General features: G+C 34.2%; 3 protein-coding genes and 1 non-coding gene across 11 annotated transcripts; 2 read left to right on the top strand and 2 right to left on the bottom strand.

The window, feature by feature from the left end:
* Positions 1-7,196: 7,196 nt before the first annotated feature.
* LOC102578016 (cysteine protease Cp) lies at positions 7,197-10,350 on the top strand. Its single transcript, NM_001288897.1, is given in 7 exon segments — positions 7,197-7,562; positions 8,364-8,479; positions 8,599-8,672; positions 8,750-9,014; positions 9,178-9,309; positions 9,652-9,787; positions 10,047-10,350. Coding segments are annotated over 7 exon segments (1,086 nt in total). The 5' UTR covers positions 7,197-7,237; the 3' UTR covers positions 10,085-10,350.
* Positions 10,108-14,757, bottom strand: LOC102614332 (pentatricopeptide repeat-containing protein At2g06000). Of its 2 annotated transcripts, XM_006474666.4 has the most exons (3): positions 12,612-14,757; positions 11,399-11,445; positions 10,108-11,313 (listed from the first exon to the last, which is right to left on the bottom strand). In XM_006474666.4, the coding sequence occupies exon 1, from the start codon at positions 14,516-14,518 to the stop codon at positions 12,731-12,733; it is 1,788 nt and encodes a 595-aa protein (XP_006474729.1). In that variant the 5' UTR covers positions 14,519-14,757; the 3' UTR covers positions 10,108-11,313; positions 11,399-11,445; positions 12,612-12,730. The 2 variants fall into 2 exon arrangements, with proteins under 2 accessions (XP_006474729.1, XP_006474728.1); XM_006474665.4 differs by having other exon boundaries at positions 10,108-11,445.
* Positions 14,758-14,933: 176 nt separating this feature from the next.
* LOC102614822 (hypothetical protein) lies at positions 14,934-22,689 on the top strand. 7 transcript variants are annotated; one of them, XR_008051922.1, is made up of 15 exons: positions 14,934-15,117; positions 15,254-15,341; positions 15,435-15,543; positions 16,145-16,194; positions 16,574-16,640; positions 16,839-16,911; positions 17,683-17,738; positions 18,634-18,730; positions 19,011-19,095; positions 19,298-19,360; positions 20,371-20,430; positions 21,121-21,213; positions 21,874-21,936; positions 22,127-22,409; positions 22,525-22,689. XR_008051922.1 is itself a non-coding variant. In XM_052434283.1 (15 exons), the coding sequence occupies exons 4-15, from the start codon at positions 15,752-15,754 to the stop codon at positions 22,301-22,303; spliced, it is 891 nt and encodes a 296-aa protein (XP_052290243.1). In that variant the 5' UTR covers positions 15,058-15,117; positions 15,254-15,341; positions 15,439-15,543; positions 15,675-15,751; the 3' UTR covers positions 22,304-22,505. The 7 variants fall into 7 exon arrangements, 6 of the variants coding, with proteins under 6 accessions (XP_052290239.1, XP_052290241.1, XP_006474730.1 ...); XM_052434283.1 differs by lacking the exon at positions 22,525-22,689 and adding an exon at positions 15,675-15,758 and having other exon boundaries at positions 15,058-15,117; positions 15,439-15,543; positions 22,127-22,505; XM_052434279.1 differs by lacking the exon at positions 22,525-22,689 and having other exon boundaries at positions 22,127-22,505.
* On the bottom strand, positions 22,609-22,679 carry TRNAG-GCC (transfer RNA glycine (anticodon GCC)). Its single transcript has one exon. It is a non-coding gene; the product is annotated as a tRNA-Gly (tRNA).
* Positions 22,690-23,031: the final 342 nt, after the last annotated feature.

The following is a 23,031-nucleotide window of genomic DNA, read 5'->3' as shown; positions in this document are numbered from 1 at the left end:
TGAAATAAATGATTGGATGAACGTACCTCAAAAAATAAAGTTTAAGAAAATACAAATCAATCTTAATTCTATTCAATCGGTTATAACCCAGTATATATAATTTTTTGGAACAACGAAGAAACTTAGATACACATTTTTTTATTAAAAAAATAATGTGAAAGCCTTTTTGACTTTTAACTTTTCTGCCGCTGTTACTGTTTACATAAAATTTATAGTTATTTCACTATTCACTACTAGATAATAAAATGGAGAATTGAAATTTATGTATCATAATCACCACTCAATAAATGCACTTCAGATATTTTTTGGATAAATTTTAGAATGTAAAACATCAACGGCGGTGCTAAAAATTCGATATAAGGGGACTATGTTATACTCATCATGTTTTTTTTAAAAAAAATTATCATGTCTAATTATTATTATTCTACGATGTAGATTAAACCCATTAATTCTTTAATATTTAAAACTTTGAAGACTTTAAACTTTAGCTCTAATACGAGCTTGTAGATGTAATTAGTTGATGGATTTGGTCATGGTGATAAATTCTTTAACAATTGAAAGACAGATAACATATATAAATTATCATTAATTGTCTTACTTTTAAATATTAATTAATAAAAAATATTAATCTTAAACAAATTAAATAAATAACTTTATACGTCGTGATCCTAGAAGCTTAACCATAATGAGCATTGTCTGGAGAAGAAGAAAAGGGGCAATTTCGACAAATCGGGAAATATGGTCATCAGACTTCCTTGAGGAAAAAGGTAGGCAAGTTTGCAATACCGGGAATAACCTTCCAGAAGTTCATCTCGTTCTCTTTTTTTTGGTTTGTGGGTTAAATATATAATCCACAAAAGACAAAACCGCCCTCCATGCATAACGAGATGACACCTAACTGACGACAGCCGCGGGATCTGTGGACTTTTTCCCGCTCAGTGGATCGTATGGCGATGAAGCTTCCCAATTGACTTCAAATATCGAAAGTGGGACCGTAAGACGGTAGGTGAGGGGTCAGGCTAACATCTGGTGAATGAACCATGTAAACCTGTTTAACGAAAATAATTAAATAAATTAAGAATAAAATCATGCAAATGAATTTGGTCCCGTATTGGTTGTTTACAATTCTGAACCTGGATAAGTGTGGCTGCAGGCCACTGCCTTTTGGTTGGCTTACACAGAATTAGAATATCCATGGAAATGAAGACCTTAGAGCATTACTAAAATGCTTTTTAAATAAGATTTTATTATTTATTTGAAGAGTCACATCAATATTTAAGACTTTAAAAAATACTTCAATTAAGATTCTTCAAATAATAAATGATTATCTCTCTTCAAATTTGGAGAGTTGATTTCTCCCTCTTTAATTTATATTTTATTATTTTTCATTAGAGAAAGAGAGAGAAATACTTTAATTGCTATTGACTTTTCCTTTAAAAAATAATTATTTGATTAAAATAATATTAACTTATTTTTATTTGAAGAGTCTTTTGAAGAATAACATATTTTTTTACTCTTTTATTTACCATGTAAGTAAATATTTGAAGAATAAAATTAATAGAGGCTTTTGGAGATGCCTTGGGGTGAGTTTTGCTGACCGTCGAGGGGCAAATTTGTCAATAAGGGAGTAGGTGCGCGCCATATTGTCATATCGTCATTCGAAAAAAAGTCAATGGGCATTATTGTAAACGTATATAACGACCGCGTAGTCAATGGCGACCTGAAAGTTTTTAGACTGGACACTTCTTCTGGAGCTTATGATATTCCTTGCTCTTGGTGGGCATAAAGGTCTTTTAAACAAAGCCTAAAGCCCATTTCAAGATAAAATATAAATTGATAACATAGGATATCACACTAGTAACGTAATGATCCGTAATAATAAAAATGTTGGACCAATAATATTGCATATCAAATCGGAAATATGTTATCACAAATATAATTAATATTGATTCTAATCCAAACCTTGTAACGAAACCTTCATAATAAATAAACTAAGTGAATTACATAAAAGTTTATTTAAGAAAGTCAAAGAAGAACGTTTGAAAATAAATATTAAATGTCAAATTATTAACATGTTACGATCACAAATACAGAACTAATAAAAATATGATATTGTATTAAAGTGAGGATTACCTGACTCAACATAAAAAGATTAACATTCGAGCAAGATATTAAGGGTAAGTTAAATGGGTAATTAAAAATATAATTTAAACTGATCAAAAAATTATTATTATTGTTGTTATTATTATTCTTGTTGTTTTGGAGTTGGGGGGGTAGATGATGGGTTTCCCGATGTCAAGAAATTAGGATGAGGAAATCAAATAAACTACAACTACTCTCACCTTTTCTATGAAAAATCACCAAACAACTGTACATAAATATGAGATATCAAAAAAAATTTGAAAATTTTATATGTCATATTGACTTAGGAAAATTTCGTCTGATTTGACAGGCTTTTTCTATAATTAATTGCTTCTAACAATATCAATTGTACAAACTAAAACATTGAGTATTTTGAATAAGAAAATCAGAAAAGTCTCATTTTGCATGCGAAAACTCAGAATTTGTTGACATATATATTTCCTTCATCCACCCTCACTTATCACATGCTAACGGATTAATCATGTTTATTGAATTAAGCTTAATGATGTTTAAATTAAAACTTATTGAAGCTTACGATCAGAATAACTATAAGATGAACTAACCCGACAATTTTAATTATAAAGTAGACAACAAAACAATAATTAAGTAAATCCCATGAATTAATAATATAAGTCATATATTTACAAACTCGAAGTAGTTAATTTTAATAAAAAGAATTTTATTTTAGAACACGTGGTGTAATGGTAAAAGGTGTTCAGTTGAGCTGCCCAAAGACTCTGCTGCTATAGTTAGTGCTCACTAACCTAATCCCCGAATCCCAATCCAATCTTCATGCAAGTTGGGTTATATATACGCGTGTAAAGGGTAGACCAAAACATATCGCACGTGTAAATTTCGTTTGAAAAGAAAAACTAGTATGTACTGAGAATCACGGAAACAGTCTACGGAAGCGTGTTTGTACAGATGATCCGCGCCGTAAATCTTGTATTACTACGGGTCAAAGTCAATCTTATCATTGCATATTTTTCTTTTTAATGTTAATGCTTGTCTGACTAAATACGCTTTTTCTTTTTTTAACGTAATTTGTTTAGACTTGGACTTCCGTTAAGCGCGTCAGCGCCACGTCACCGTCGCCTATGAAGAGTGACGACTCTCATCGATACGATTTTCAATTTCCTTTTTTTTTTTACTCTTAATACTTGGACGCAGTCATTACTCATTATATATATAACTTATATGGGTTTGCCCCTTTGTTTATGGAAGTAAAGGGCATACGGCACAGTCTACTATCGCGTAAAGGCACTTCTAGGTACAGATATTAAAATTGGTATAATATCAATCGGATCTAATAAGATGCTCTATTATTTATGCGATTGTAAAAGTTTTGTTTTAGTAATTAAACTTTTTAAAATAATTGAGATAAATTAATTGTTAATAGATGAATTATATTGGAATTGATGAATAATTTTAGAAATTTTAATAATTATTTTTTAAAATGGATTATACAAATGGCTTATGTCTTTATTTATTTTTTTTAAGAATAAAACACTGCACTAGGAGCACATCATGAAGCACAAATTGACATAGCAATCACACCATGCTGCGTTAATTATGTTTTATTTCAATTTCAATTTAATTTCCATTGTTAGAAGTGTCGTCCAAAAGATTTGAAACTAAATAATTATATCATTTTTTGCATGGAAAGGAGGAGGTTCGTTTATTTTCGCTTCGGCGGCTTCAGAAAATTTAAACACAGAGACAAAATCCCTTGGATGGAATTGAGCAGAAATTGCTGGCCGAAGAGGTTGGGCTCTTGGTATCCAATGCTTATCATCTTGGGCTTTGGCAATATTTGCAGTTTTACGAGACCATTATTTTGGGCTTCAAATTGAGGCTATCTTGTCATACAATTCATGTCTTTAATTATTTAAATGATACACCGATCAGATGATAATTCTGGATTATTATTTTTTTAATTGTTACGATCAATAGACAAAAATAATTTGAAATTCATTTATGAAAAACAACCTCTCTTGAGTTAAGGAGCTTGAATCTACGTCCTTCAATATATATTCAGATGCAAGTGACCATTGGCTAGTAAGACCTATAATGACTTAAAAATGATTTAAGATTGAAACCTTTGCTCATCTAAGACATCTTGAGAGAGGGGGGGGGGGGGGGGGGGGGGGGGGAAACAGAAGAAGAAAGTTTAAGAAACGTCGAAGGATGAGTAATTATTCAATGATAATATCACAAGATTATGTATATGTAATTGTTATTGTTATTTGATAATTCTAGAAAAAAATTTACAACATGCCGTATAAGTGTTTGATTAGTATAGGGAATCAAATGACTATGCGTATTTATTTAATTTTATAATTTTTATCTTTTTTGTTGTTGTTGTTGTTTAATTATTTTTTAATAGAGTTTTTAAAAATTAAATAAGTTATTTATTCGTACTCAAATTTTTATTTTTGGAGGTAAATGTTAAAATTCTTTTTTAAAATGTTAAAATATTAAAATATCCGTTACATTTTTGACAATTTTATTTCATTAATTTTAAATATAACTTTCAAAAATTCATCCATTAAAATAATTTTACAATTTTTAATAAAATGTTTTTACTAACAATCAATCGAAAAAAAATTTCATAAGAAATTTATTAATAAAAATTGTACTTAAATAAACTCTTTTATATTAAACAGAGCTTGTACCAACAGAATGGCTATGCGGTGCCACAGACTCTTCACGCGGGTGCGACCGTGCGAGTGGAATGGATATAGGCAATTTTTTAATTTTTTTTTAGACAAATCTTATGTGTGGTATAGGATGATTCCCCCTTCAAGCTTCCTGGTTCCGAGTGATTAGGATTGATGCCATGAACACGGAATCTTGAAAAATTGCCAATATCAGAATCTGTCAATCTTTCAGTCAATTGTGGAACAGTGATCAGTGCTCTAATCAACAAAAGACACGTTTTAATCTGTACAAATTGCAATTAAAATATCTACGGCCTTTGATTTTCTCAGGGGCGGCGTTTTGTCTTTCTGTTAAAAATAATGCACAAAAAGGTCGATCCAACCATAAGACATTATAAATTTATAATTGACGCTAGCCGAGTGAAGGACACGGAGATGGAGTGGCCCCTGGCGCTTTATTGACGGCGTTATTTATTTTATTTTTTCAGTTTTTATTTTTTTTAAAGCTGTAATGTTATGCCATATTTTTTTTTTTTTGTTTCTTAAGACAATTTGGTGTTATCTTTCGGAGCAGTCATAAATTAATGGTACGTTTGATATTATTTTTTAAATTAGTGTTTTTTGTTTATTTTATAATAAACAAATGATTAATTTTTAGTGAATATAAAAATATATTTGATAGTTTTTTTTTTTTTATAATAGTCTCTATAGTTGAAAAAGTGAAAATATATTTAAATGTCTGTCTTCGAAAAATAGTGATAATGAAAAGAGTTGGGAAAAAAAAGTTGTATTGTACAATAAAAGAGTTTTAGTAGAACCTGTTAAAATAATAATATATGATTATTATTATATTTTTTTTCTCGCTTAACATAATAGCCTAATGCATCTATTTGTTATTTTTTATAATTTTGTAAATTTTATTTTTTAAATTATATAAAAATAAAAATTCAAGAAAGTGGCATTCAAGGCAGAAAGATGTTGGAAAAAATACCTTTAAAAATTGCCTTTAAAGTAATATATATATATATATTGCACTATAGGAATAATCTAAGAAGAAAAAAATAGCTAAATTAAATAATATAATAAAAAAATTATTTGAGTTGGCCTACAACGATAAAGAGGCATAGAGACTCGCAACAGTTTTGATGACTTTTTATGCAGTATGGACTTTTATTGTTTTCTACTTTTGTGGATGGAAAGATAGGAGACGAGAACGATTCATTCCCAGAACAATCCAAACACCGTCCAAAAAGGGTGCCACCAAACATGTTTTTCATTTTTTTAGTTTTTGAAAAACCAAAAACACTATTTTAAAATTAGGACCATAGAGGCCCTAAAGATTACCTGATTGAAAACATCACATAACTCATGATTTATACAAATACTAAATATAGTACAATATTATAATTTAATATGATATAATTAATGTAATGCAATGTGATACAACGTGGTGCATCAAATACACCCTAGATATTATGGTTAGGATATAATAATAATACATAATGTTTAGCACAGAAAAATAATGTAGGTATGGTGAAATGGTAGTTAGGCAAATATTAAAACTAATTAAGTAATGATCAAAATCAAATTTGTACAAATTAAAACAGTATATTGTATTTGGAGACCAAAATAATTTACAAAAGCTACATACCAACTACTACCAACTAAATTATATTATCTCGAGTGACCATGTAATGGAAAAAGGAAGGAGAGGGAAAAAAAATTGTAATGAATGTTAAAGTCTCACACTTTTTAGTCATAATATCTTTTTCATATTTTAAAATTAGCGACTAATGCTCATAGCATCAAATAAACTTAATAACTAAAGGATATTATAGTAAATATCTACTTTAGAAATATTTTTATAATTGATTGCAACCGAACCCAAATATACGGGCTCATTTAAAGCGAATTGAGCCTCTTTTGTGATAAAAATGTAAGTAAAATATTTTGTACGATTACAAATCATTCCTATATTAACAGAAATGAACGCTATAACGGCAGAGAAAAAAACCGTTACGACGACGTGAAGGAATTTCACGAGAACGTCATCGCGCGCGTCAGAGTTAGTTCCTATCGTCTACGATACGACAAAGCCAGCTTAGACGCCCGTTCTAATCTACAAATTTCCAATCCATCCCTCAGACTGAAAATGATACGGAATCTTGAGTCTTGACTTATCTTGCACCCGACGAGGCATCTCATAATAATAATAATAATAATAATAATAATAATAATAATAATACACAACTCATTTCAACCACATAAATTATGAATCTCATAATTTTATATAATTGAGATGAATTATGTAAGTTACATTGAAGATAACTTAGCACTTGCCGAATAATAATAGTGTTCATAGACTGCATTCATTTAATCCGAAGCCCTTGAGTGCAGTGTGCTCTCTCCAAACAAAGCAGACACAATCATTAGGCATGGCTCGCCCCGTACAGTTGGTCTCGTCCGTCATCTTGTTGCTTTGCTGCGCTGCCGCAGCATCAGCATCAGCATCAAGCTTCGACGACTCCAATCCGATCAGATTGGTATCATCGGACGGTCTCCGTGACTTCGAGACCTCCGTCCTCCAGGTGATCGGCCAAGCCCGCCATGCTCTCTCCTTTGCCCGTTTTGCTCGCAGGTATGGGAAGATTTACGAGTCCGTTGAGGAGATGAAGCTCCGGTTCGCGACTTTCTCCAAGAACTTGGATTTAATCAGATCTACCAATTGTAAAGGCCTATCTTACAGGCTCGGGTTGAACAGTAAGTTTTTCATTTTGAATATTGGTCTGTAGCTCAGGAGGCCAGTCAAGCCATCTGATTGCCTAGATTCCTGATTGGTCTGTAGTTCACGTTAGTCACGTGCTTTCCTATAACAATCTACGCACTAGAAATGAATTTTTACGATTTTATTATTATTACTGTTATTGTTATGCCCATATTTTTACCAAAACTCAACTTCGATGACATAAAATGAAAGTGTGAGGGCCCAATTTAATTAGGATAAAACAATACAAACTCTAACTCTCATCAAATTCAGTATTACGCGATAAGAGATAAAAATTTTCTAATTAATTATACTGTTTACTTCAATTATATATATTTTTTTTTTCATATACGCGTGTTCTTAGTTATTCTATTTGATTTGTATAGGGATTTTGTACAAATATATTATTTCTCATCATAGTAACTAGTATTTTGTGATCTTCATTTCTTGGGAACCAATCATGGATTGATGATGCTTTAGCTTATGTAGTGATTCTGTAGTTCCCTCAGTAGATTAATCACGGATGGTTATAGGTTATAATTGGATAATCAAGCTTCAAACTTATATTTTTGCATTCATTTGTGTATCTCGTGCAATCTAGTAGTAAATATTTATAGTGAAAATGAAAGAGGTATTAAAACTGTCTTATTTCTACTATTGGATTGTACAAAATAACGAGAATTTGTATAAAAAATTTAAGATCGTATTTACTAAAGTTACACTAGTATTATTGATTGCTAATTAACTCTATACAATTGTTGTTGATGGCGTTTAAATGTAATTAACATAACACGCAGAGTTTGCTGACTGGAGCTGGGAAGAGTTCCAAAGGCACAGGTTGGGAGCTGCGCAAAACTGCTCTGCCACTACAAAAGGAAATCACAAGCTTACTGCTGATGTGCTTCCAGAAACGGTAATTCTACGAAATACTATTCTCGATTGAACAACCAAGATGACCATCAGTTTCTATAAGCTTGTATTTTGTATTACATAGAGAGGAAAAGACTGATTTTTCTGCTGCTATATGTGTAGAAAGACTGGAGGGAATCTGGCATAGTAAGCCCAGTTAAAGACCAAGGTCACTGTGGATCTTGCTGGACTTTCAGGTCAGCTTGATTTGGAATGAAATCAGAATTTCTAAACTGAGTTTTCAATTTTAGTGCTAAATAATTACCTTTTGCAGCACGACTGGATCTCTTGAGGCTGCTTACCACCAGGCCTTTGGAAAGGGTATCTCTTTGTCAGAACAGCAGCTTGTAGACTGTGCCCAAGCTTTCAACAACCAGGGATGCAATGGTGGGTTGCCATCCCAAGCCTTTGAATACATCAAGTACAATGGTGGCCTTGATACTGAGGAAGCATATCCCTACACCGGAAAAGATGGTGTCTGCAAATTCTCATCTGAAAATGTTGGCGTCCAAGTCCTGGACTCAGTCAACATTACCTTGGTGAGTTTTATGCTGAATTTTCATTTTAAATGAGAGTAGAGTCTGCAGTACTGGACTCACTACATGCCAAACAAATGAAAATCAACCATAAATAAATCAATCATAATCTAGAAACTCTGGATATGTATATGTTTCAAGTTTCATGACTTGTAAGACAATGCAGGGTGCTGAAGATGAATTACAGCATGCAGTTGGTCTTGTTCGACCTGTGAGTGTGGCATTTGAAGTAGTAGATGGATTCCGATTTTACAAGAGTGGAGTTTACAGCAGCACTAAATGTGGAAATACTCCCATGGTGAGTCTTATTGACTTGGAAAACGATACATTATTTTGATAGGCATTGAATGCAAATCTGTTAAAAAATGTTTTGATTTATGTTCAAAATCAAAATTTAACAGGGCATTCAAGTTTTGAAGTTTTGCAAAACAAATAAATGCCTAACATTATGGTCCAAACTCTCCAAACAACATTTCTCATTTTCTTTTCTGAACTTCTCAGTTGGTCAACATGTTACTCACGCAAGGAATGCTTAATGTAGACGTTGTGTAAATGATCCTTCACTTGGAATTATCACCCAAGCATTAACCACTCATCCGATGCATTTATTGCATTTCTAACTTTCGGGATTTTATGGCAGGATGTGAACCATGCCGTCGTTGCTGTTGGGTACGGAGTTGAAGATGGTGTTCCATATTGGCTGATTAAGAACTCTTGGGGAGAGAACTGGGGCGATCATGGCTACTTTAAGATGGAGATGGGGAAGAACATGTGTGGTAAGTTACTGTTACATCTAGATTGTCAGTACCAGATCATTGCTCACAACTTAAATTATCAGTCATCGTCAATTTTCGTCATCATCAATTTTCAGTATGACCTAAGATATGATGTCAATAAAAGAAACAGAATAATGTAGTATACATCCGATAAGTCTTGATAAGTTAACAGAGTAGTAACAGATCTACGCATGAAATTTGAAACATTTAAATAGGTGATATATATTTGTGTTTGCTGATTTTACTGATTTGATTGTAGGTATTGCAACTTGTGCATCATACCCAGTTGTGGCTTAGTCTGCTCCTGAAGAAATAGTTGGATCTGGCTATCAGCAAGTCATTTGCTCATAAAACTTATATTATTTCACTCAAGAATGATAGCAGAATGGTTGGCTTTATGTACGAAATAAATTCGGAGATTAATGTCCATATAATCTACAATAGCAATGCATGGCTGCTTGATGTTCAAAATAAATTCTGAGATCTATGTCCATGTAAACAGTCATTGTGACTAGGACACCAACGATGTTATATATATTTTGTCAATGCAAGGTAGTTGTTATATGGAAGCTTTAGGCAAATATCAATGCATTGCTTAAAAAATTTGGTTGTCTTCTGCCCTAAAAAGGAACTGAGAACTTGCTGTGAGAATGATCGTGTGTTCATTGTGACATCTGCCTACTAGATGCCATTCAATTCATGCTCTCTACAGGCCTTTTCATTATCATAATTTGTTGCTGAAAAATAAGGGCACTTAGCAGCTTAACCTCTTAAAAAAGCTTGACCGCTACTCCAAAAGTAGCTTTTTCAATCTTCCATCAGCTTAATTTCAGATACAACCCAGCAACAAAGATATTTAAACAAAATCCATACCAACTATGCACTTGAATATTTGCATTTCCATGCACAAAGAAAACTGTGGTAAGTGAAATTTTGCATTTAACAACTTAATTTGTAGACTCCCAGTCAATTTCTTACGGGTCAACTTTGTTTGCAGAAGAATGTACTATACAGGAAAACCAAATCCAAACAACGGGAAATTATTGGGAACCAGAGGTCCAGAGCCAAACAGAACACATTTAAGATAATTACAATTTTGACTGAGATTACAATGAATTAATACTAAAAAGGGGAAGGGGGCAAAAACAATAGAAAAAACCCAACCATATCTATGCCCATACCTGTTAAACATGGATTCATTCCAGCTTTTGCCCATTACTTCCTCTTTTCCTGGCAATCTGCAATATTCATTTTGCTGTGCTGGAGCTCTGTGTTCTATACAAAAATCTTTCCACGAATGGTAGGGTAAAACTATGTGCAGAATCTGGGAGACCACAAATGAAGAAATAAAAACTAACTGGATGGAGACGGCAAAAATTTTTTATTGCTAATTTTTCCGGCAAATATAATCTGAAATTAGAAAATTTACTAATCCAGATGGTGCCCTTTTAGTGCTTAAAATATCTTCTCTCACTTGAACAATAACTACTTTCTCCGCAACTATCTCTGGTTTACTTGTAAAGTCCCTGTAACAAGTTCAGATTGGATTAAACAAAACCCATTGATCTCTGATGATATCCTAACCTGCTGAGAATGGGAATGACTTGATACCATTCATCATTCAGTAAGTACTTGGTAAATATACATTAGCTGCCAGCCTGCAAGTCCACAGAAATGAAAAGCATTAAGCAAATGCAACGTTCAGGACAAACAAAGTGCAACTCATCAATTCTTTGTCAATGGGAGTTCAAATAAAATTATCAAACAGATTTCAAAAACGATCACAACAACCAAATAAAACGAACTAGCAACATAATATAAAACTTACAACTCATAAAATACCAGCATCCAAATTCTAGTGTAAATGAACAAAAAAATATTTCTGAAATTTAAACAAAGATGACCAAAATCAAATTCTGTCCCGAATATACCACATCCAGCCACAAATATGTTAAAGATCATCCGACTCAGTTCCATACAAAACAACCCAAAAGATCACAATCATGTATTGCTTGCATTAAGCAGCATCCCTTTTCCCCCTTCAAAAAAAAAAAAAAGCATTTTTACAATCAACAGTTTCTTTTAAAGCTTTGTCTGTGGAGACTTGATCAAGTGCTTTTCAAGCAGATCTCTTTGGCAGGATACTTGCATTTGAATCCTGAGGAAAGTAAGGGCTAAAAAATCAATTTGGTTGCCCATCCTCCTATCTTTCAAAGAAAAATTAAAAAAAAAATCTTTAAAGCTTTAGACTGCATTTAAAGAAGAAGAAAAAAATGTTGCACCAGTACTTAGGACGTGATGTCCAGAGTATCATCAAAAAGTCAATGGGAACACCAAAAACCATATAAAAACAATCCAATGAGTGCCTGACAACCCTATACAAAGCTAAACCAGCCTTTACATTATCCCAAACCCCCTCTCAATTTAGCTGAATGAGGAAAAAGTACTACAATAAATAAACACTGAAATACATCAGAGAAGAACTACTCACTTCAGTCTTTCTTCCCTACAAAATTGTGCCATTACATACCAATTATGCTATTGAAACCTGGAAGGAGCCTTCAGTGACACAAAACTAAAAGCATAATGGTAATTCCATATTAAACACTGTTGCTATAAGTTCCAGGCACAACAAAATGCTCCCCCAGCTAACATGAAAATAAAGTTTATAGGCTTTTTGGACATAATTTGAGTCTAGGTAACTACTCAAAGATAGCTCTTCATGGGTATCCAAACAACAAGTCTCTTTCACTAAATTTATTGATAATAGTAGAAAAACAAGACACAACCAACAACTAATGAAGAACATGTGCAAAATACTTACTGCTAACTTATTTGCAGTGGAAGCTGATGAGCGGCATTTGTACTTGAGTCATGACGATGGTAAGATCTTGCTTCATGAATGGGTTGACAGAGTAAAACAAGTAGTTCAACTGCTTTCTTTTAAGCTGCCACCGGAATATCTGTATTTGTTCTCAAAGGAACTGCTTTCTTCCAGGATGGAAGCTGCAAGTTCAGGTCCTCTGATGCCCTTTGCATTATGCGAAAGGCTTCATTAGGCATCCCTCCCTTCAAAAGGCAAGATATCAACGAATTCACCGTAATGTCATCTGGCGCACAGCCAATTGTCAACATCTTATTGAAAATGCTAATAGCCTCAACCATTCTTCCCTTCATACAATGCCCAATAATTAGAATGGTAAATGTCACTTTATCAGGTTTGCATCTCTTCTCCTCCATCTCTGCAACAATGACATTTGCCTCATCCACATTACCAGCCTTGCAAAACCCATCAATCACAGGGTTGTACATAAATGGTTTTGGAACTAAATCATTCCACTTCAATTGCTTCAAAAATCGGCGTGCGTCGTTTAGTCTATTCTCCTTGCACAAAGCATTAATAAGAATCGTAAAAGTATAAACATTTGGGGACAGGTTTTTCCCTTTCATTTCATCACAAAGCTTTAAACCTTGATTCAGCTGTCCATTTCGGCAATATCCATCAATTAAGGAACTGAAAGTAACAACATCAGGAAGGTAACCAAAAGAAAGCATCCTTTCACGCATGTACTCAGCCGAAACCATGTTCCCAACCTTACCAAAACCATCAATAAGAACATTGAAAGTTACTGCACTGGGTTTAATGCCACAACTATTCATCTCATTATATATGCCCGTAGCCTTGTCCATCTTACCTAGCTTGCAATAGCCGGATATAACTGATGTATAGGTCACAACATCTGGTGAAAATTCACTTTTAAACTTAACTTCCTTCAATAACTCATGGCCTCTAGCTACCTCATTAACTCTGCACAACCCACTTATAAGTGTGTTATACGTAACAATATCCGGAGAACAGCCAAAACTCCCCATATCATAGAAAAACTCAAAAGCCTTTTTAACTTCTCCAATCCTGGATAAACCTTGAATCAGAATATTGAAAGTCCAAGTATCTGGCTGAGAATACAATCTAAAATACTCTTTAAACATGTACACAGCCTCGTCTGCATTATTTTGTTTAACCAATGCATTCAACAGGCTATTGTACATAAATGTACTCATGGTAACTTCTCCAGGCCGAAACTGAGAAAGCAGTCCCTTGGCAGCATCACACTTTCCAGCTCTTATACATGAAGAAACAAAAAACTCTATCATCGGACTATTGGGCAAATGACCATCACTCCTCATGTAATCAAATACCACTTGCACCGAATCATGTAGACCCATTTCACACAAAGACCTCATAACCAAATTGTAAGTCTTGAAAGAGTGATTAAGACTCAGATTCACTCTACTGAACTCTAAGAACTTCAGTCCCAGTTTTGGGTTATCTAACCGTTTAATTACCTCCAATGAATTCAAAGGACTCAACTTCTCGCACAAATAACGAGCACATGTATCCGACAAATAGCTGGAACGAAGTAATAAAGTACACACAACTTTAACAAACCAGAACTCGTTGCTACACCTATAATTTACCTCCTTTTCATCAAAGGGGCGAGATCCTCCGTTGGCGAGGCCGTGAAAATGGGCAATGGCAGCGATCGTGGAGGCTCGAACCCTCGAGGGACGGACTGTGAAAAATAAGAGGGTCATCGGCAACCCCACGCCATTTGCAGCAGCCTCTGACTTATGCCCACAAAAGTCTATGGAATTAGATCTTCTTTGAGGATAACCGTTGGATTCTTTAGATTTCGAAATGGGTATATCGTTAAGCTCTTTATTCTTCATGGAGATGATGCGACACTGCGTAAATAAACCATAGCAAAGCGAAACCCAAATCCAGGTAAATTAAAATTTATTCATAAAAACACAAAGAAAAAAAAGTAAAAAACCCAGTTATATTTTAGACCATTTAACAGAGGTGGATTAAACTTCGTATATTGGGGACGCTGTGAAGGTGGCAAACAGGCAAAGTTGCGTTAGGGTTTTTAGTAGCATGGCGAGTGATTGAGGATCGGATTGGTGACTTCGGGCATGAACCGGTTATTACACGGGCTGGGTTTCGCGATTGTGTCTTGAGCCGCCCCACGAATTGCCCACACACACGGGTCAGGCCCCGCTCAATTCTAAAGTTGGGCCAAACTAGTTGTTCGGTCCAGTAAGCCGGTTTTGTAAATTAATAAAAAAATGAACAAATGTTTTTAGTTACAAGTGTCAACTGTTAAACGAGGTGCTCTGGCAGCTCAGCAAATAAACGGTTTTCAATCTCACTGCCAAATCCTGAATTTAAAATTTGTCCCGAGAATTATAAGCTGCAGGAAGGAGAAGATGTCGACGGAGAGACATGCTTCTTCTTCGACCTCTGCATCTCCTGAAGAAAACGCTATGTATGTTTTCAAATTATGCAATTCACTAACACGGTTTTCACCTGATTTTGATCACTGTTTTATTTTGTTGAATAATTCTTCTAAATTAGTTAATTCCTAATGAAATTATTTCGTTTCATAATTTGTCACTCCGTAGGTTCCTCGATATACTGCATGAAGCTCCATTACTAGGTCACCGAAAATCTCATAGTATTTTTGGTAGTGTTGTTTACTGTTTCGTACTGGTCAGTAGTCGAATTTCGTGTTGATTTAAAATTCGTTTGCTCAAAACTATTATTATTAAGTCAAGCTCTGATCGGTCTTTGATTTGATTTTAGGCAGGTTATGCCATTTTGGCTGCAGGAACTACATGGATATTTCATCCTATTCACTATTTGATCCCGCCATTGCTTTGCAGTTGCGGTGTTATTCTTTTGGCACTCACAGGTTTACTTCTATCACTTTCTGTAATTGGATCTGCATGTTGAAATATTCTTCTAATAATGCTTTTAGATGTGTTTTTGCTTACAAAATAGAGGTACAATTTTCCAACACTATGGACTCCTTGTGTGTGCTAGTTGATTTGCAATTGTGTTTAGAGAAAGGAGGAGAGGGAGGGAGAATGTTCCTTTTGTGATGCTAGGAGCGATTGTTCATGATCTGTAAGTTCAGTAGTCCAAATATGGAACCAGATTGTAGTGTTCTGAGTAAAATGTTTACATGTGGAAAGTATATTATGAACTTGAAAAAAGACTATAAAAGTCAATGATCTGTTGTTCCATTATCAGCTTGAACGTCGCTGCAATAGGATTTTATATTGATTTTTGACATATTCAAACCATTGCTGTTACTCGGCAAATATGTGCAACATGCCTAAGGCATAGCATATTCTTCCATTTTTTTTTGGTTGATCAATTGTACTATGTGCTTAGTTTCACATAAGAAACTTACATTTCTAGGCTTTTATTCCTTTTATCTTTGCTTGGTATGGAACATGCTGCTATTTTAGTGACTGGATTTTGGTCAAATTCAAATTTCATTATTTCAGGCATATTTCAACAGTATTTTGTGTATCAAGTCCAGAAAATACGCTTGCAGGTAAAATTTGGAATATATCTCTATCTTTATCTGTCTCTCGTTCTTTGAAACTGTTGAAAGGCAACGGACATAAATACTTGAGGGAGAAGTTTATTATGTCATTGAGTTCTTTCAGAGTTTCACACAAAATGGTTTCTCTAGGATATGTAGACCTCTATTTGTTAAAAGAACAACTTTTGCTCTTCTTGAAATTCAATTCCTCTTGGTCTGAGGGCATAGATTATATTTATGATGATAGTGTCCTTTGGAAAGGGATTTATGAACTTGCCACTGAAATCTGATTAAAAGGGTCCAGTGATGTTGTTATTTTTATTAATGCCGTTGAATTGTCAAATCAGCAGTTTTTCATTTGGAATTTTTGAAATGGATATTTTGGCAGGGTTATTATAGCTTCAGCCAGAAGTTGAAGCATATTGTTCGCCTACCATTTGCCATTACTGCCTATGGTATGTACATATTAATCTATTCTTATTTCATCTCCATCGGAATCTGTTTATCTTGCACATATTCAACCATGCAACAGCAGGAAGGGATTTTATTCACCATGTGGCAGAGGGGGAATGTTTTAAATGTCAGTTGCTTATTTTTGAAAATCTTAAAACATTAGAATTGTTGTTATATTGAAAAGTTTGCTCTCATGTTAGGAACTGCGGCAATGCTACTTGTCATCGTTTGGAGACCCCACATCAGTATTCTTTCAATCTCTACTCTCCTAAGGTGCTCTCACAAGTGCTTCCGTGAATGAAATTCGAGTCATAAGCTGATAAATAGGTTGCCTTGTGCTATTTCATATCAGTAAACAATGATTATGTGTTTCTCTAGAAGAAAGTCTTCAGACAGTGATGAATAAGGGGAAAAGCAAAGTGTAATCAGGCAACTATGTGGAATCTACCAGTGATCTTATAACTATTATTATTATTTTTTAAATGTCAAGTTAATACAACTTAGTGCATATAATCGGAAGTAGATTGACATGTACAGATAATTTATATCTAATTTCTGGAGTTACATATTCATGCATAAAGACTATTAAGACATAATAAAGTAGAGGAATGGAAAATTTGCTGATATAGGGAAGCTGCAGGCTGCATGTTTTTCACTTGATTTTGTGCTGGTTTGCATTTGATGGTTTTGTTTGAGCAACCTTTTTATCAAATCATAAAGGATACTTTGATGTTTATATTTGTTTCTGCTTCCTCCAAATTCTATTAAAGATGGATTATGGTTGTTGTACAAATTTAGACCCTCTCTCCAACTTGGTCAAATTGGTTTAGACAATGTTAAAAGATATTTATTCTACAGAATAGAGTATTACCACAGATGTACCAACATCTTGTCTTTGTTGTGTATATTAATTGTGCTGGGTGGGAGTGAAATTGAAGATGCTGCTTTAGACTTGCCTTTTCCTGGGTAGATGTTAGAATACCATGGTTGCTTTGCAAACTATTTATGGTCCACTTGATCTTAGTGTACGCATTTTATTTGCAGGATTATTATGTTAATTGAAGCAATATGTGCTGCTTCCTTTATGAGTGTCTATATCGGTGAGTTTTAATTATTTTGAGCGTTTGAAAGAGTTATGTTGCTGCAGTACATGCTGATGATTTGAGTTGTTAATTTTATATGAGGTTTGATGCTTTGTTCTAGGTGCCAAAGCTACTTATAATTTTCATATTTTACCAGACAAATTACTAGAAAAATGACCTTCCTACTAAATTTGTTGAATTGCATATGACCTCCATCACTCCTTGGAGTATTTATTGATTACGTTGTACCTAAAAAAATTATTGACCAAAGCAGCAGGCAAATTTTATAGTTATTTTTCAAATTTCAAAGGATTTTGATCCCTTTCAGAAAGTCTCATCTAAATTATTTGCAAAGCCAAGACTGGAACGTCTAAAAAAAAAAAAATGGGTATCACAAAGTTTATACTTGTTGTCACTTCGTAATTGTAACCTCCATCTTGGTTGGTGGATTTCCAATCTGAGATGTTCTTGAGCAAACATATCAAAGCCAAATGCGATATATCATGGGTGTGTATAATTAATGATTCCCATTTTGTTTTCCCAGATAATATAGGACTGTGTATTTAGTTACTCCATTTGACTTGGATTTGTACTTTTACCAATCTGACAGGAGCACGTATCTAATCTAAGTCGGTATAATTTCTTTATATGTGCAAATTTTGTTATTGTTTCTTTGGGATAGACGTGCTAACACCAATTTTCGAACTTCCATGACCTGTTGACTATATGTTCTTTTATGTAGTTTCCTTAATTTTCTTTCAAGAACCTTGGTATTCATCAGTTTTGGGAATCTAGTTTTTAAATTATCTGGCGTGTTTGATAACTAACAATCTAGTATGTGCAGTGGCCTCTAAAGGTGGGGTTATATTTCGCAGAACATTAATGTTTTCTGTATACTTCCCGGTGCTTGCAGGTTATGTACATCAGTACAATTCATTGAATTCTCAGCCTGATGTTATGAAGTCACTTTATTCTCCTCTTCAACCATCAAGTTCTTTGGAAGGTTTAAGGTATTCTATCAAAAACTTTAAAAGCCAACATACTAAATTTTGTAGCCTTATGGGACGTGAGAAAATGCTAACAACATTATCATGCATTAACAAGTATGCTTCACCGGATTATCTTTTTCCTCTTGGTAAGATCTTTTTGATGATATAGCAGATTTCCATCAAATGCAGCATATGGGTGACCAAACTATACATATAGTGGAAGTTGAATATATGCATCATGAGTCAAGTTTTATGGAGTGCATACATAATGATCCATTGACAATTTTTTTGGTCCAAACAGGTATCATGATGGTGGTCGACTCTCTGATGAGCAAATGGCTTTGTTGCAGTATCAACGTGAGAACCTTCATTTTCTAAGCGAGGAGGTATACTGTGATTAAGATTTATGATTCTGCTTTTACAACCCAAATGTTATTGGATCTTCACTAAAGCCAGTTTGTTTTCTTATCAAATTCCAATGTGTTATGAGCTGGTATAATTTGCATAAGTAGTTCATCTCTTGGTAAAAACCATAATGAACTGTTTTCTGGTTATAATCAAATTCCAAACAACATATGTTTGCTGCAGATTCTTAGGTTGCAAGAATGCCTGAGCAAATATGAACAGTCCGATGATGGAAGTACACCTCAGGTAATACTTACTCAGACTATATTAATATGGTTTTATGTGCAAAACAGTGCAGAGCAGGAAGTAATTTGAATGTCTGCTTTACCATATTTAGACATATGGGCAAGCATCATCAATCTTCATGACTGTGATAAGGATAAGTACATAAACAGGCCTTGTTTGTTAAATTATGTGGGACTGGTTTGGCACATTTTTCCAAGGCTGGGTCATACCTCTGGCCTGCCAAAGATACAAAGGCCACCCTGGAATGATATATGTTTGTAATAAATGAAACTGTTATGAGTCATAGAAATTTGGAACTATCTATTATCCAACCTAGCTACAACGACAAAAATTATAGTTTCCTGAGGTTAAAAAGAGATTTGTGGTAATTTATGTGCAAGAAAACTTGCTGGTGGAGTTCATATTAAAAAGTTTGGCATTCGAATACTTGAGGACTTGTCGTATGTACCAAACACTCATGGATGTATAGGAGAAAGGCACCTTCATTTGTCTAGTACATGTTCAATGTTTTGAGTGTGTTCACAAATTTTGTATGAATTTTTTTTCTTTTTCACTTTTTATGGTTCCACAATCCAACCTAACACATGATCATATGTGTTTGGGCGGGTATAGAGATTGAGAGTGGGAGAGAGAGAGAGGGAATATTATTAACACAAATATTCCAATGCATACTGTTGTTTTGCATACCATGCCATAGATTCATGATTATGTTGCCATGTGAGTCAAGTGCTGGATGTGCTTTTGCCCATGGCCATCCCCAGGGTGATTTATTTTATGAAAGTGCCAGCTACTTTATATATCATATTAAACTCAAAAATATATTTTTTTTAAATTCGTTTAAACAAGTGGCTTTGTTCCTTGGTTCTGAAGTCTATGGATGACAACTATCTCTTGTTTATTAAATCATTTTGAATTGAGCCTTCAATCGATGCAGCTTTTGTTTTATAATAGTGGAATAATTAGGCATCAAATGATCAGAATAAGTTGGTTACAGGTTGCTCTTTTTTCAGGTTGATCTCGCACATCTTTTAGCAGCTCGTGATCAAGAATTACGGACACTTTCTGCAGAGGTAATTCTTAACTTACTATATTACATGGGATTGCCCAGTGGCTTATAATAACAGAATAGAAATGCATATAAGTTTATGTTGTTCATTGTCAATGAAAGAGATGCTTTTCTGACCATCAACATTTGCAATGTCTTATACTGGTCATTCTTAAACATGCCTTAAAATTCCAGGCTGCTCTTTCTGGGTTTCACATATACTCCTTGTTCACAGCTCTCTCTAGGTTATGCTTAGGCATATTGAGTGCTTATGCTTTATAATTAGTGGCTTAGTGGGTATATCTGTAAGATTGCTGAGCACTGGGGATCTGTTGGATGTGATCAAATTTTCTAGCGAAAATCATTTGACACAATACCAGCACAGTGTTGCACTAATATAAGGGAGACTTGAGAAAGTCTTTGGGAAGGAAGTAGAAACACAAAAGTTTTTCTGTGTGGTAAAGTAAAATTTATACGGATGAGTCCAAATGTTCAGAGAATTTTCATGCACTCTCACTTTCATGAAGTCAACCAGTGGGCTTCTGACATATATCTTCCTGACCAAGTTACACAGATGTTGAACAGGTTATGATATTCTTTTGATGGTGATTACTAGTGATACACTCCATCAGTATATTCCCAGGAAATGATTGAATCTCAACAGTTGTTCTGGAGAATTAGACTTTAATAGATGCTGAGATTATATCTGTTGCAGATGAATCAACTGCAATCTGAATTGAGGCTTGCTCGGTCTTTTGTAGCTGAGAGGGAAGCAGAGGTCCTGCGAGTTCGCAATACCAACAATCAGGTATTTTCTAGTAGTATATTTCTGTGACATATGCCAATTTATGATATTATGTACTTTTTCACGAAATCTTAGTCACGTGTTATTGTACTAAAATGGAAATACTTCCAAGAGAGAGGGTACTAGAGCATGAGGGCAGTATTTAAAAAGTAAAAAACTTGATCACCGGATAGAAGATTTAAATGCCAAAAAAAGTTTAATCAACCTTTCTGTTTGGTAACTACATACTACATACTGCATAGTCTTTTCTATCTTGTTCTTGTGAGATAAGATAAAAGCAACTCTCTACCAACTTATCGTTAATCATTGCATGGACCCTTCCTTCTTTACAAATCTCAGTGCCAACGTTTAAATATAATTGGGTAGTTTTCAATGTAAATCTCTTAATATTTCTCTTTAGCTAAGCCAGTTAACTGCTAAATCTGAATATAAACTGCCCCCTTTTACTAATATGCTAGGAAATTGTCAATTTCCTGAAGGACAGAAACTGGTGTCTTACTCTTGCAGAAAATTAGCATTGTATTTGTTTGGTTGTAGTAAGACTTGGAAATTTCATGATGTGGTTTATGCCATGAATGTATCTCTTGAAGAACTTTTGTTATGGGATTGTCACATCCATGTATTTACTTTTATTTTTTTTAACAAATAAAACTATTAAAACAGTATGTGGAGGAGAATGAAAGGCTTAGAGCAATTTTAGGAGAATGGAGTACCCGAGCAGCAAAGGTACCAACCATCTTATGGATTATGTTTACTCTCCGCGAATGTTTTTTTTTTCCTCTTTTTCCCTCTCCCCGCTTGCAAACCCCACCCACCCCCCTCCCCCCAAAAAAAAAACACAAATCTAATTCTACATTCACACACTCTGGTGCTTATTTACGTGCTGTAAAAATTGTATCTGTTGTTCTAACTGAAGCAAAACTTGTTAAAAAGCTTGAGCGAGCATTGGAGGTTGAGCGGATGTCAAATATTGAATTGCAAAAGAAAATTTCGACAAGAAGAAATCAACATGGACCAGCAGAATCAAATGAGCATGACACAGCGTAATTGTTCCTTTTCAAAAGAAATGTGTAGATTGATATTTACTTTGTAATTTTCCTGTGAAGCCATTCTTTTATGTGTTGTGATTCTTGTGAAGAAAGGTAGGTTGGACATCCCTCCATTATGGGAGTAGACACACACTTTTCAACCAGCCCTAGGTATATGGTTCAATGTACATAAACACAGTTTCTTTTTTCTTTGATGGGTATTAAATTTATAGTAATTTCAGCTTAACGTTTCTGATTTGGTTAAAAGTTTTCTTCGCCGATTCAGTCTTTGATTGGAAGCATTACTTTTTTCTTCCCAAAATCGACAGAGCATGATTTCCGCAGTGGGGATGAAAATGGCAAAATGAAATGCACCAGCCGGGAATCGAACCCGGGTCTGTACCGTGGCAGGGTACTATTCTACCACTAGACCACTGGTGCTTTGTTGACAGCTGTTTTCTCATTTAAAATTTAACTAAAATACTCTTGGTTAACAGGTGACAAATTTTTGTTTTTCCTCCTCTTTAATTAAATGAAGATTAAGGTTCGTTTATTGTTGAGATTCAATCGCCCCACAACCAATGCTTCATGTCATTAATGAGAGCTGAGCTGTGTAGCCACTATTAGAAAAACAAAAAATCAGCCACCGTCACCGGCGTTAAATTTAATGGACTCGTTTAAACTAACTAAATTTAATGGCGACGAGTAACGGACAGAAGATGCCCAGCAAAAAGTTGGGAACAATTGGGTTTTGTCAAAATAATAATGTGTCTTAAAAAATTAACCCAATCAT

The sequence above is a fragment of the Citrus sinensis genome, chromosome 9 (assembly GCF_022201045.2).
Source record: "Citrus sinensis cultivar Valencia sweet orange chromosome 9, DVS_A1.0, whole genome shotgun sequence".
In the NCBI taxonomy this organism is placed as follows: Eukaryota; Viridiplantae; Streptophyta; class Magnoliopsida; order Sapindales; family Rutaceae; genus Citrus; species Citrus sinensis.
The sequence above is the reverse complement of the archived record's forward strand: the minus strand, read 5'-3'. Positions and strand labels throughout refer to the sequence as shown.